Raw genomic sequence first — 11749 nt, 5'->3', positions numbered from 1 at the left:
TGAGGAGGAATATTGTCAGAGAGGGCTATCTGCATATATGAAAATGGAACAGTGACATCTGTTGAATTTTTTTTTTTGTCAGCTTGAACTCAGGGCCTGGGCACTGTCTCTGAGCTCTTTCGCTCAAGGCTAGCACTCTACTACTTTGAGCCACAGTACCACTTCTGATTTTTAGGTGATCCATTAGAGGTAAGGATCGTCTCACAGACTTTTCGGCCTGGGCTGGCTTTGAACTGTGATCCTCAGCTTTCAGCCTCCTGAGTAGCTAGGCTTGTAGGCATGCGCTCCAGCCCCCAGCTTGAAATTGTTTTAAGAAGGGGAAATGGGACAGAGGAGAATGATAGAGGGGGTGAGGTTGATCAGGATGCCTTGTTTACATGTGTGAAATGTCGCAATGAAATATATAGGAATAAAGACTTACCTACCATAGTGGACACCAGAGGGCACTCATGAGAGCACAGAGCTTAGCCAGGCACCAGGAGTTCATTTCTGTTTCTTCCTCCTCTATTTTTTCTTCCCCTCCCTTCTTCCCCATGGTCCTCCCTCCCCTCCCCTTCCCTTCCTCCCTTCTCTCCATAATCTCCCCATGTCGCTCAGACTGGGGAACTCAGACCTCGCGGCTTCAACCACAGGAGGTCTGGCATCCCCACGCTCTCCCCTCTCCTAGAAGGTTCTCAAGACAAAATCCGGTGAACAGTCCCCTTTTCACTTCTTTTCATTCCTGTATTGCTGATGGAAGTTTTGGGAAAGCCTCCCTGTATTAAAGTGTATGTTACAGGTGGTTACAATTTTACAAATCAAACCAGATGATGAATCCACAGTGTCAAACACAGCCATCTCCGGATGCTCCCCTGGGCTCTGTCCCGGAGAAGGGGAACTGGAATTTGCGCTGCTGCTTTCTTTTTTTTTTTATGGTTCCAATTGCATGATCAAGGTAACGAGTGCATTTCTTATCAAGCATTTTGCACTCATTCTTCCGCGAGAATTCCAAGGTCTTTTCCCGCGTTCCATTCCCGTGGCTGGGAAGCCCGAGTCCCGTCAGTTCCTCATTCCGGCCACGAGGCGGCGCGAGAGCGTAGCGGCTCCCGAGGAAGCGACGGGACGACGCTCTTGCCGTCCAGACGTCTGTGCACGTATGCACGTCGTCCCGACCCGGAAGTGCGGCCTTACGCTGCGCGGCGTGGGCCGCTGCCTTGGAAACGCGCGGCGTGAGCTCGCAGGGGCTGGGCTGCTGCGTGCGGGGTTCCCCCCGGGACGCCATGCTGTGCGCCCGGAGGCTGAGCGGCCTGGGGGCCGGCGTAGCGGCTGCGTGGCCCTGCCGAGCCGGCCAGGGCCGCCTGGGACCCGGGAGCCCGACTCGCAGGGTCAGCACCAGCTGGTCCCCGGTGGGCGCCGCCTTCAATGTCAGGCCGCAGGGCCGCCGCCTGGACCTGTTCGGCGAGCGCCGGGTGAGAGGCGAGGGCTCCGAGGTCGGAGGTCGGGGGTCACGCCGGCCTCGCGACCCCACAGAGTCATGGGGGTGTGGCAGGCGCAGGGCTGTGGGTGCGTCCGTGGGCCTTCCTCCCGCTGTAAGGCGCCGGGCGCGGGTGCGCACGCCTGTAATCCCAGCCAGGGTGTGGGCTCGAAGCCACACTCTGATCTCCCAGTTAACCACCAATTTAAAAAAGTGCTAGAGTCCTAGCCGTGATCGGAAAAGCACAGGAGCAGTGATAGCAGTCCTGAGTGCAAGCCCCAGGACTGGCACATTATTATTATTATTTGGTCGGTCATGGGGCCTGAACTCTGGGCGTGGGCACTGTCCCTCAGCTCTTCAGCTCAAGGCTAGCACTCTACCACTTGACCACAGCGCCACTTCTGGCTTTTTTTTCTGCTTATGTGGTGTTGAGGAATCGAACCCAGGGCCTCATGCACGCAAAGCAAGCACTCTACCACTGAGCCACCTTCCCAGCCCAAGATGAGGGGGTGGGAAGGGAGTCTGGGATGTACCACTCAGTGAAACCACGACATCCACATGAGCTTGCTGCGGTGGTAGTGAATCCAGCCTGGAGTCCCTTGTCCCTACTCTCAGCCGAGCCCAGTGGAAGTTCTCTTTGGCATGCATTAGAGGAGTCAACGTTCCCTACCAGGCTGTCTTCAATTTTTTTTTTTTTTCTTGCAAGGACACACGTGTCTTCCACGGAAAAGCGAATCGCTTTTTATTGTTGTTGTTAGCTTTTTTGTTCAAGGCTTGCGCTCTTCCACCTGAGGCACAACTCTACTTCCATTTGTGTGTGTGTGGTTAATTGGAGATAAGAGTCTCATAGACTTTCCTGACCCAGCTGGCTTTGAGCAGGGATCCTCAGATCTCAAGACTCCAGAATAGCTAGGATTATAGATCTGGACCTGTAATCCATCACCTCCATCACTGTATTATTTCACTGCTCTGGGCTTGTTAAAGTTTTCTTTTTTAAAGTAATTGTACAACAGTTCAACAAGTCCAGATTATGAGTTCAATGCATCTTGACCGGTGTCACCCTTTGCATCATTCTTCCTTTTGGCTTCCAATCTGAACTTCTTTTTACAGAAAATAAACCCCATAACAAAACCACTCAAACAGGGAGCCAATATTTCCTGTAGTGCTTTGCAGTTAGTTGATTTCTTACCTTGGGAAGACATTAGGCTGCCATGCTTGGTTCTGTTCTTTTCTTTTTTGCTAGTCCTGGGGCTTGAACTCAGGACTTGGATACTGGCCCTGAGCTGCTTTTGTTCAAGGCTAACTCTCTACCACTTGGGCCAGAGAGCCATTTCCAGCTTTTTCTGTTTACGTGGTACTAAGGAATTGAACCCAGGGCTTCATGCATGCTAGGCAAGCACTCTACCACTAAGCCACATTCCCAGCCCTGAAGAAATTAATTCTTGAATAAGTTTTAGGCTAATTTATGTGGAGTGATTGCTGAGAGTATGAAATGATTTATATGATCAGTAGGATAATTGTGACATGTCACTGAAACCCAGACTTCTGTTTGGAAAATATTATAGAAGAAGTTCTTTAGGCTAAGTGTGGTGGTTCACTCCTGTAATCTCAGCTACTTGGGAGGTGGAGATAGAAAGATTATTGCTCAAGATTAGCCCAGATCAAGTTTGCAAAACTCTCTGAAAACTTAAAGGGCAGTCAGGAATTATGACTCAAGTAGTCAAGCACTTGCCTACCAAGCACAGGGTCCTGAATTGAAGCCCCAGTACTGAAAAAGAAAAAAAGTGTTTTCAGTTAATATAAAAATGTCTTGCTGGGTGCCATTGGCTCATACCTGTAATCCTAGCTACTTAGGAGGCTGAGATCTAAAGATTGTGATTCAAAGCCAGCCCAGGCTGGAAAATCCCTAAGACTCTTATCTCCAGTTAATGACCAGAAAAATCTGGAAGTGGTGCTGTGGCTCAAGTGGTAGAGCGCTAGCCTTGAGCTGAAAAGCTGAGGGACAGCGCCCAGACCCAGAGTTCAAGGCTCACAACCGACAAAACAAGCAAAAATGTCAGACTTTTAGTTCTAAACTGGACGTTTTCTGGATTTCAGGGTCTTTTTGGAGTTCCTGAGCTCAGTGCCCCCGAGGGATTTCGTATCGCACAGGAAGAAGCGCTGAGAAAGGCAGATTCCCTGGTGGAGCGTGCCTGTTCCACACCCCCTGGGCCACAGACTGTGGTTATCTTTGATGAGCTCTCTGATGCCTTGTGCCGGGTGGCAGATTTGGTAAGTTGCTTTGTCTGAGACTCAATAGTGTTCTTTCAAGCCAAGCACTGGTGGCTCATTCTGTAATCGTACCTACTGAGAAGGCTGAGATCTGAGGATCCTAGTTAGAAGCCACCTGGGGCAGGAATGTTCTTGAGGCTCTTATCTCCAGTTAACCACCAAAAAGCCAAGGAATAGAGCTGTGCCTCAAGTGTAGAGCACTATCCTTGAGCACAAAAGTTCAGGAACAGTGTTCAGGCCCTGAGTTCAGGCCCCAGGATTGGCACCAAAAAACTCCAAACCAAAATATCCTCTGCTTTCAAGTGGTTAGCACTGAAGGGAAGTTGTTTATTTTTTTATTTGTTGTTTAAGATTAATATTAGACCATATGGTTAGAAATAGCTGTAAATATTTGTGACTTGTTGGTTATAGGTTTTCATTTAAAGTATGCTGGTAGCTGTGGGTTAAATGCACAGGAAAAGGTAATATTGAGAATTTGAACTTTAGTATGTATACACAATGAAATATACTTGTAATATGTAAGAATTGATGCTCTTTTTTTTTTTTTTTTTTGCTGGCCCTGGGGCTTGAACTCAGGGCCTGGGCACTGTTCTTTGTGCTCAACGGCTAGAGCACTTGAGCCACAGTGCCACTTTTGGCTTTTTTTGTTTTTTGTTTTTTTAGTAGATTATTGGCGATAAGAGGCTCATGGGGATTTTACTGCTTGGGCTGGCTTCAAACCATAATCCTTAGATCTCAGCCTCCTGAGTAGCTAGGATTACAGGCGTGAGTCACTGGTGCCTGGTTTTTTTGGAGATAAAGTCTCCTGTGTAGTCCAGGCTTGCCTGGAATATGAGATCCTTCTATCTCAGCCTCCTGGCTGCTAGGATTACAGGTGTGCGCCAACCATGCCTGACTCCTAAATTATTATGATGATGGTATTTTTTGCATAAGAAGAGTGGAAACCAGTCCTCCCACTTTTTTCTTTAATTGCATGTAAGTCCTTGTATAAAAGGGTTTCAGTTGAACGCGTTAGTTTGTGAGTATAATGTATGTTGAGCAGCACTCTTAATCATTCTCCCCCTTCTCTCCCCAACCCACCCAGCCGCCCATGTGTAAACTGAGTATCGTGACTGTTTTATCTGCCCTTCCTCTCCCTTCCTTTGTCTGTTCTCCTCCCTCTGCCTCTTTCCCAACATAGTTTAGCTTCCTGGTATTCATTTTTGGTATAAGCCTTTTCAGGAAAGACTTTTTAAAAAAAAAAATCAAATTGTATTAAAGACTTTTAAAATTACATTTAAAGATGAAATAGAAGGGCTGGGAATGTGGCTTAGTGGTAGAGTGCTTGCCTTGCATGCATGAAGCCCTGGGTTCGATTCCTCAGCACCACGTACACAGAAAAAGCCAGAAGTGACGCTATTGCTCAAGTGGTAGAGCGTTAGCCTGGAGCAAAAGCAGCTCAGGGACAGTGCCCAGGCCCTGAGTTCAAGCTCCAGGACTGGCAAAAAAAAAAGATGAAAGAGAAATGTACCTAGCTAGGTATCTTCATCAACTAAGATGTCCATCGCTGAGAGAACGCCCTGGGAGAGCCACGTGTCATTCCTGAGGCTGGTGGAGGCGGCTCATGAGTAGTCCTGCCTATATGATATTGAAGTACCATCACCTGTCTTCACATTCATTCCATGTAGAGGGTCTGCTTGGGCCAAGCTCCAACCTGGGTGCTGGAAACCACCGTCCCTTCCTGACTGCGGGCTGTGCATGGGCTGACTCATTCCGAGTGTTCTCCTCAGGCAGCCGCTCAACGCTTCTCTTTCCCTAGAGTTCTGGAGTTCTGGCTTTCCTGATCACCTCCCATCCTCAAACTCCTATCCTCTTTTCATCCAAAAAGTTTTCATGTTTTCTCTGAAAAGTTCCTTCTTCACCTATATATAAGTCGAGTACATTTCAGGTGATTATGTATTCACTATAATATTTTTAAAGAAGACTGATTGAATATCTCAGGTTTACAGGTTTTCCCAGGAATGATGTTTTGGACCTCAGTTTTCCCAGGTCTTTGTGCTAGCCATCTATTGTGTGCTTAGGACACGTTGTCTTCCGTGATTGGAAGCTGTGGGGGTTGTCCCTTCTTCATCTGCTTGTGTCACTGAAATCTGAAAAGACGTTTCACCTATGCAGAGATTGATTTCGGCAGTCAGAATCACAGAAGTAACGTTAGTTGCTGTCTCAGTTTCTCTTGATTTTTTCTTCACTAAAAGAATTTAGGTTCCCTGTCCTATATATTATCCCATTTGTGGGTTTAAAAAATTTTTAATGTTTGTTATGTATAATTATATCTCGTGTAAAAAACTAAAGCTGGAGGATTGGGATTGGGGGGGAGGGGGGAGGCTGGGAAGGGAGGTGAAGGGTAAACAAAGGAGGAGGCTGCAATGCTTGGTAAGAAATGTACGCATTATCCTGCCCATGTAACTGTAACTCCTCTGTACAGTATGTTCACAAATAAAATTAAATTAAATTAAAAAAAAAGATAATCATCATAATACAATCAATGAAAAACCTCTTAAAAAAAAAAAAAAACTAAAGCTGGGCATGGCATTCTACACTTGTATTTCCTGACTTGGGAGGCTGAGGCAGGAGGGTCATGAGTTCGTGACCAGTGTGGCTCCACAGGGAGACCTGTGTCAAAAATCCCTAACTAACTGATTCAGTAAACAAACTGAAATGAAATGAAAGAAAAAGAAGGTTATAAAAACTTCTATATTGTATGTGTTCAACTATGTTTAAAGTATTTATAAAGAACTTATTTTATGTCTTCTTCTCTGGGTAAGATAATTCAAGGAGCTTTTTTTTTAAGAATTAAAAAAAATCTTACCTGCTTAAATAATCAATATACCATTGTAAGTCAATAGTTTTACAAACTTATTTCCCAGAAAATGGTCATTTTGTTTTTTCTTTTTTAAGCATGTTTTTTATTTAATAGAAATGTTTTCCTCAAATTGGTTTTTATTTGCTATATGTAGGCTTTTTTTTTTAATACACTGAAGTAGGTGTACTTTTTGGTTTTGAGTTTTAATATTGGTGCTAATCTTTGCGCCATATCCATTCATAATTTATAAACTATTGTAAACCTTATGTTGCTCAGTTTTCTGATGCCTTAGTACTAACAGATTGTTCCAGTTGACATAATTAATTTATCAAAACATGGATTTAGGTGGTTTTTCTTTGCAAGCTATTTGATTTAAAAAAAACCATTACTTTGTAGTGAACTTTTTGTTCTTTCTTAAGACAGACTCTCACTGTGTAGCCTAGGGTTTCCTTAAATTCCTGATCCTCCGGCATTGGCCTTCCCAGTGCTGGGATTACAGGTGTATGCCACCAATCCCAGTTTCCTTGTGGTGATTTTGTTTTGTGTCATAGCCATGTCTTTTTCTGAAGACTTAAGAAGGTAGTAGTTTCTCTGAATTTCCCTGTTCACCTGAAATCTAGTTTTACATGATTTCATTTTCTAAAGAAGTTTCATTCTAGTGATCTCAGTGGCAGTGTGGTTGTGTACTATGTTAGATGGGGGACAAGCAATTCTTATTTCCCTAAAAAGGTTGTAGGAAGAATGCGCCTTTGTTTTCCACATAAAGCCTTGAATGTGGTTAAATTATTTTTTTAAATAATACTTGCTCAGGTGTGTGTGTGTGTGTGTGTGGCGGGCGGGGGGGAGGGGGGAGGCTTGAATTTAGCACCTGAGTGCTGTCCCTGAACACTCTGCCACTTGAATCATGGCTTCACTTCTGGTTTTTCTGGTGGTTAATTGGAGATAAGAGTCTGAGGGACTTTCCTGTTTGGGCTAGGTTTGAACTACCATCTGGCTAGTTCTTTTTACATTTTTCTTTTTTTAAAGTGTCTGGTATACTTTCTGGGAAAACCATATTGCAGTTTGAGTTTAAAAATACTTGAAACTAGGATTTAGATGCTCATTAGAACCAGAGACTTAGGAAGGATTTTCTTGTTCATTTGAATGAGGAAAAAGTTCTCTAAAAATGAAGTTCATTGAAACACTTTCTTTGGAATGAAACAGACTTGGTTCCCAGGACTCCGGAGTTAAAATAATAAATATCTGAGAAGAAGCTGCTTTTCTTTGCCAGCTGAAGAAGGCTTCCATCATGGAAATGCACAGCTTACATTGTTAAGACGCAGGTTTTTGTTTCCTCCCTTGGATCTTGCAAACAAGCATCCATCAAATCCCCTCCTGTTGTTTTTTGTTTTTTTGTTTGTTTTTTTTTTTAGGCTGATTTTGTGAAAATTGCACACCCCGAGCCAGCATTCAGAGAGGCCGCTGAAGAAGCCTGTCGCAGTATTGGCACCGTGGTGGAAAAGTGTGTGATCTTTGCCACGCAGTGAGAGGGCAGTGGTGTGCGTGCACCCTGGTCAGGGTGGGGAGCCATGGGAGGGCGGGGGCTCACTTCAGCACTGGACTCCGCTCAGTGCCCTTCCAGCAGCAGAGAGGGCATTCTGTCATTGTTGTTTGCATTGTTTCTTCTCAGAGCCCTTGAGGAACATGACACCATGTCATGTGTATAAGCCTGGCAGAGGCCTGGGCTCTCCTGGCCTGGATTTAAGATGGGAAAATAGGGCCCAGGCTACATTGTGTGACTGTGAGTTGGCAGAGGGGGTGGCTTTAGGGAAGACACAGCACTCTCAGGACGTCCAGCTGCCAGCTTTCCCCATTGAACCTGGTACAGTCCATGTGACTTTTCTGAATTTTGTAGCAGGGTCAATGGATTGGTGGTGAAGTGCTGGGGCTGTTGCTTCAGTCCAATGCAGGTGAAACACTCACAGCCCTGCCTGGAGCCCTGCTTCTGGCTTCTTCCCAGTGCTGAGCCATAGATAATCTCTCCATCTTGAAAAATCCAGATGCTCTCAGGGCTGCCTGTACAACTGATTCGGTTTTTGGCCCTTGGAGGTGTGGCTCTAACAAGCCCAAGACCCTGAGATCAAAGTAGAGGGCCACCAAAATACAAAAAGAGTGCCTGATTTCTTCTTGTTGTAGAGATGAAAGTTACAGATTTGGTATAGTTTAGAACTAATGGCAAATGTAGATTTTAACATCTCAGGATTTTCTAACATAAAGCCTAGCATGGGAGATGAGCTTAAGTGTGCAGGACCACCCTAAGCTGCTGCCCGCTTTCTGGGGGAGGAGGGGAGGGGGGGCCTGCAGAAGGTGGCTCTAGCTTTCTTCCTTGGTCCCCCCTGCTGCCATGTGACAGTGGGCATGCCTCTTCCCACTGAGGAAGCTCTGATTGGCTTGACCCTTGAGGGACCCATGAGGATGGTGGCAGAGAAACTCTTCCATTCATATGAAAACCAGCCTTTGCTTCTCTGCCAGTTACCTGGAGAGCTGACTGCCTTTGGATCCCCGGGTAGGAAAAGGTGGGTGGTGGTTACTGATTTGTCCTTCCTGAGGCTTCACCAGTAGGCAGCCCGGCACACTGGTGAGTCCCAAGGATGCTGAGGCCTTGGCACCTTGGGAAGGAGGATGGGGCCTGTGGGGGACACTGTGAGGTAGGTGGAGGCCAGGGCATGAGTGGTGGGCGCTTTGTTGACCTGTATCAGCCCCCTGCAGGCAGCTCCATCTGTGGCAGCAGCAGGTCCACTGGGGTATGGAGTGTGCAGACACTCTCATTCAGTATCCATGGTGACCTGGGTCCATGTAACTCATATATGCAAGTCACAGGGCAGCCACTGGGCATCTTGTAGGTGGATGTGGCACCTTAACTTGGTGCTGAGTTCTGACACCCTGCCCCCCTTTACCCAAGTGAGCCTAGGTGGCCCTAGTTCCAGAGCAAGGGGTCCGAGTCAGGATGGCAATACCTTCATGATAGTTCAGCCTCCCGCTTATCCTTGCACCTTTCCTCTTATTGAAAATCTAAGTTTGGTGCCAATGACTCATGTCTGTAATCCTAGCTACTCAGGAGACTGAGAAATGAAGATTACAGTTTGAAGCCTGCCTGGACAGGAAAGTCCATGAGACTGTTATCTCCAGTAAACTACCAAAAAAAAAAAAAAGGATGGCGCTGTGGCTCAAGTAGTAGAGAAGGGATAGCACCCAGGGTCTGAGTTCAAGACTCAGTACTGATAGGCACACGTATGCATACATACGCACACATACATCATTCTCTCTCTCTCTCTCTCTCATTTGAATTGTGGGGTGTAGTGGTACATGCCTGTGATCCCAGTTATGCTGGAAGCTTAAATAGTGTCAAAGTCCAGGCTGGATGCAGGACAAAAATTCAAGACCAAAAGTAAAGAAAGGGGGACAATGGGCTGGGGGTATGGCTCCTGTGGTGAAGTGCTTGTTTAGGCAAAAATAAAATGAATAGCCCTGGGCCTCCTGCTCACAGGACTAGTTCCTTGTTATAGCATCAGTTACCATAGTCTCCTCTCCTGCCCAACTGCTGTTCCTGCTGGCTTCCCACTGATCCTTTGCCTTCCCAGACCCTTAAACCTGTGGCCCTTTGCCTAACAAACTACTGTCCCTATTCTAAGTAGTTCAGGGTCATAGAAAGCAGCCCCTGACTTGTCCTGTGTGCATGTGTGTGATTCCCTGGCTCACTGTTGTTTGCATGTACAGAATAAGGTACAGGAAATTCCTTCCTTTTCACTTTCCTTTCAACCTTTTCTAGGTTGAACACCAATGTGGACTTGTACCAGAGTCTGCAGAAATTATTGGCTGACAAAACACTCATGGAGTCCCTTGATGCTGAAACCAGGTAGGTGCATGCTGCTTTTGCTTTTTGAGACTGTGGCTCTCAAGGTGAGGCAGGGAAGCTCCACTCTGGACCCTGGTCTGCAGTAGTCCTGCCCCTTCCCCTCCCCTGCATATGGGCAGGACTTGAACTTATTTATTTATTTGGAATTTAAGAGAATATGTAGTTTATTGGGAATAAAAATACAAACATAAAACCACTTAAATAGGAACCCAGAAAGCTCCTTTTTTCCTTCTCCAGACCCTCTCACCTTAACCCCAATTAAAAAAAAAAATACATTGTGCATACACAATGGCTAGCAAAGGCTAAGCAATGCAAAGCTTCCAGAGATGGCAGATGCTCAGCTTGGGAGGTTGATGAGTAGGTCAGATGAGACCATTTCTAGAGAAGTCACTGTTTAAACACAGCCTTCTGAGCTGGAGGCTGCGTCCTGGGACCTCTGGGACCCCTGACTTGAGCTGCTGATGGGAGGCTGATAACCTACTCTCTCAGGCATCCTCCAGTAGTTTCTCAATGTGAGCCTGCTTCTGCTCCTTTAGCACCTGAAGAAACCAACACATGGCCTCTGAGTCAGTTGTGTTTTTCGGCAAAGACAAGGCAGAGCCAGTCAGATTCCTTACACATGAAGGCTTTTACTCCATTCACACCAGGGCCTGCCCCATCCTCATCCTGCTGTGGTGTTCTTCATTGTCTCCTTACTCCAAGGTGGCTTTATCTCCTGACTGAGGCTAGGGCTGGTTCCTGGACTTGAACCCTGGGCCTCCTCACTAGCTTGGCTTGTTTGCATATCTGGTGCTCTGCTACTTGAACCATGCCTCCAACTTAGTTTTTTGCTACTCTTTTGGGAGATGGAGTCTTATGGACTTTTTTGCCCCAGCTGTCTTCCAACCCCAGTCCTCCTGGTCTCAGGATTATAGGTATAAACCACCAGAAAAAAGCTCAGCTTATCAAACTGAATTGAAAGACTTACTTGCCAAAGTCAATATGTAGGAATATTGGATAAATGACCTTGGTATCTTATTTCTTTGCTCAAATGTGTGTATAGAATAGTCATAGTACAGTTTGCCATTTCTTTGCTCTTAGTATTTATGTCATAGCCTAGATAATTCTCACCCATTTGTATCGGTTTATCTGCATTTTGCCATGGGACACTTACTTCTTTTCACTATCTAGTTTTACCTTACTGCTTCCTTCTGCTGGCCTCTCTCTGTCTCCTGACCCCCTGGGATTCCACAGGCCACTTTCTAACATGTTTGTGCTTGACCTAATGTCGCTCTCATCATGGATTTTA

The 11749-nt window shown here is 46.0% G+C and overlaps 1 protein-coding gene across 1 annotated transcript in view; it reads left to right on the top strand.

Moving 5' to 3' along the window:
* Nucleotides 1-1145: 1145 nt before the first annotated feature.
* Nucleotides 1146-11749, top strand: part of LOC122112809 (mitochondrial intermediate peptidase) — a 110048-nt gene continuing 99444 nt past the window's right edge. Inside the window, exons 1-4 of the mRNA XM_042685758.1 lie at nucleotides 1146-1448; nucleotides 3551-3724; nucleotides 7979-8067; nucleotides 10375-10461. Of these exons, the coding sequence (XP_042541692.1) occupies nucleotides 1260-1448; nucleotides 3551-3724; nucleotides 7979-8067; nucleotides 10375-10461 (539 nt within the window). The 5' untranslated portion in view covers nucleotides 1146-1259. The remainder of the gene's footprint in view (nucleotides 1449-3550; nucleotides 3725-7978; nucleotides 8068-10374; nucleotides 10462-11749) is intronic.

This window comes from Dipodomys spectabilis, unplaced genomic scaffold (assembly GCF_019054845.1).
Source record: "Dipodomys spectabilis isolate Male_0828 unplaced genomic scaffold, ASM1905484v1 ptg000095l, whole genome shotgun sequence".
NCBI classification, from domain to species: Eukaryota; Metazoa; Chordata; class Mammalia; order Rodentia; family Heteromyidae; genus Dipodomys; species Dipodomys spectabilis.
Note: the sequence above shows the minus strand (reverse complement) of the source record. Positions and strands in the feature narration are given on the sequence as shown.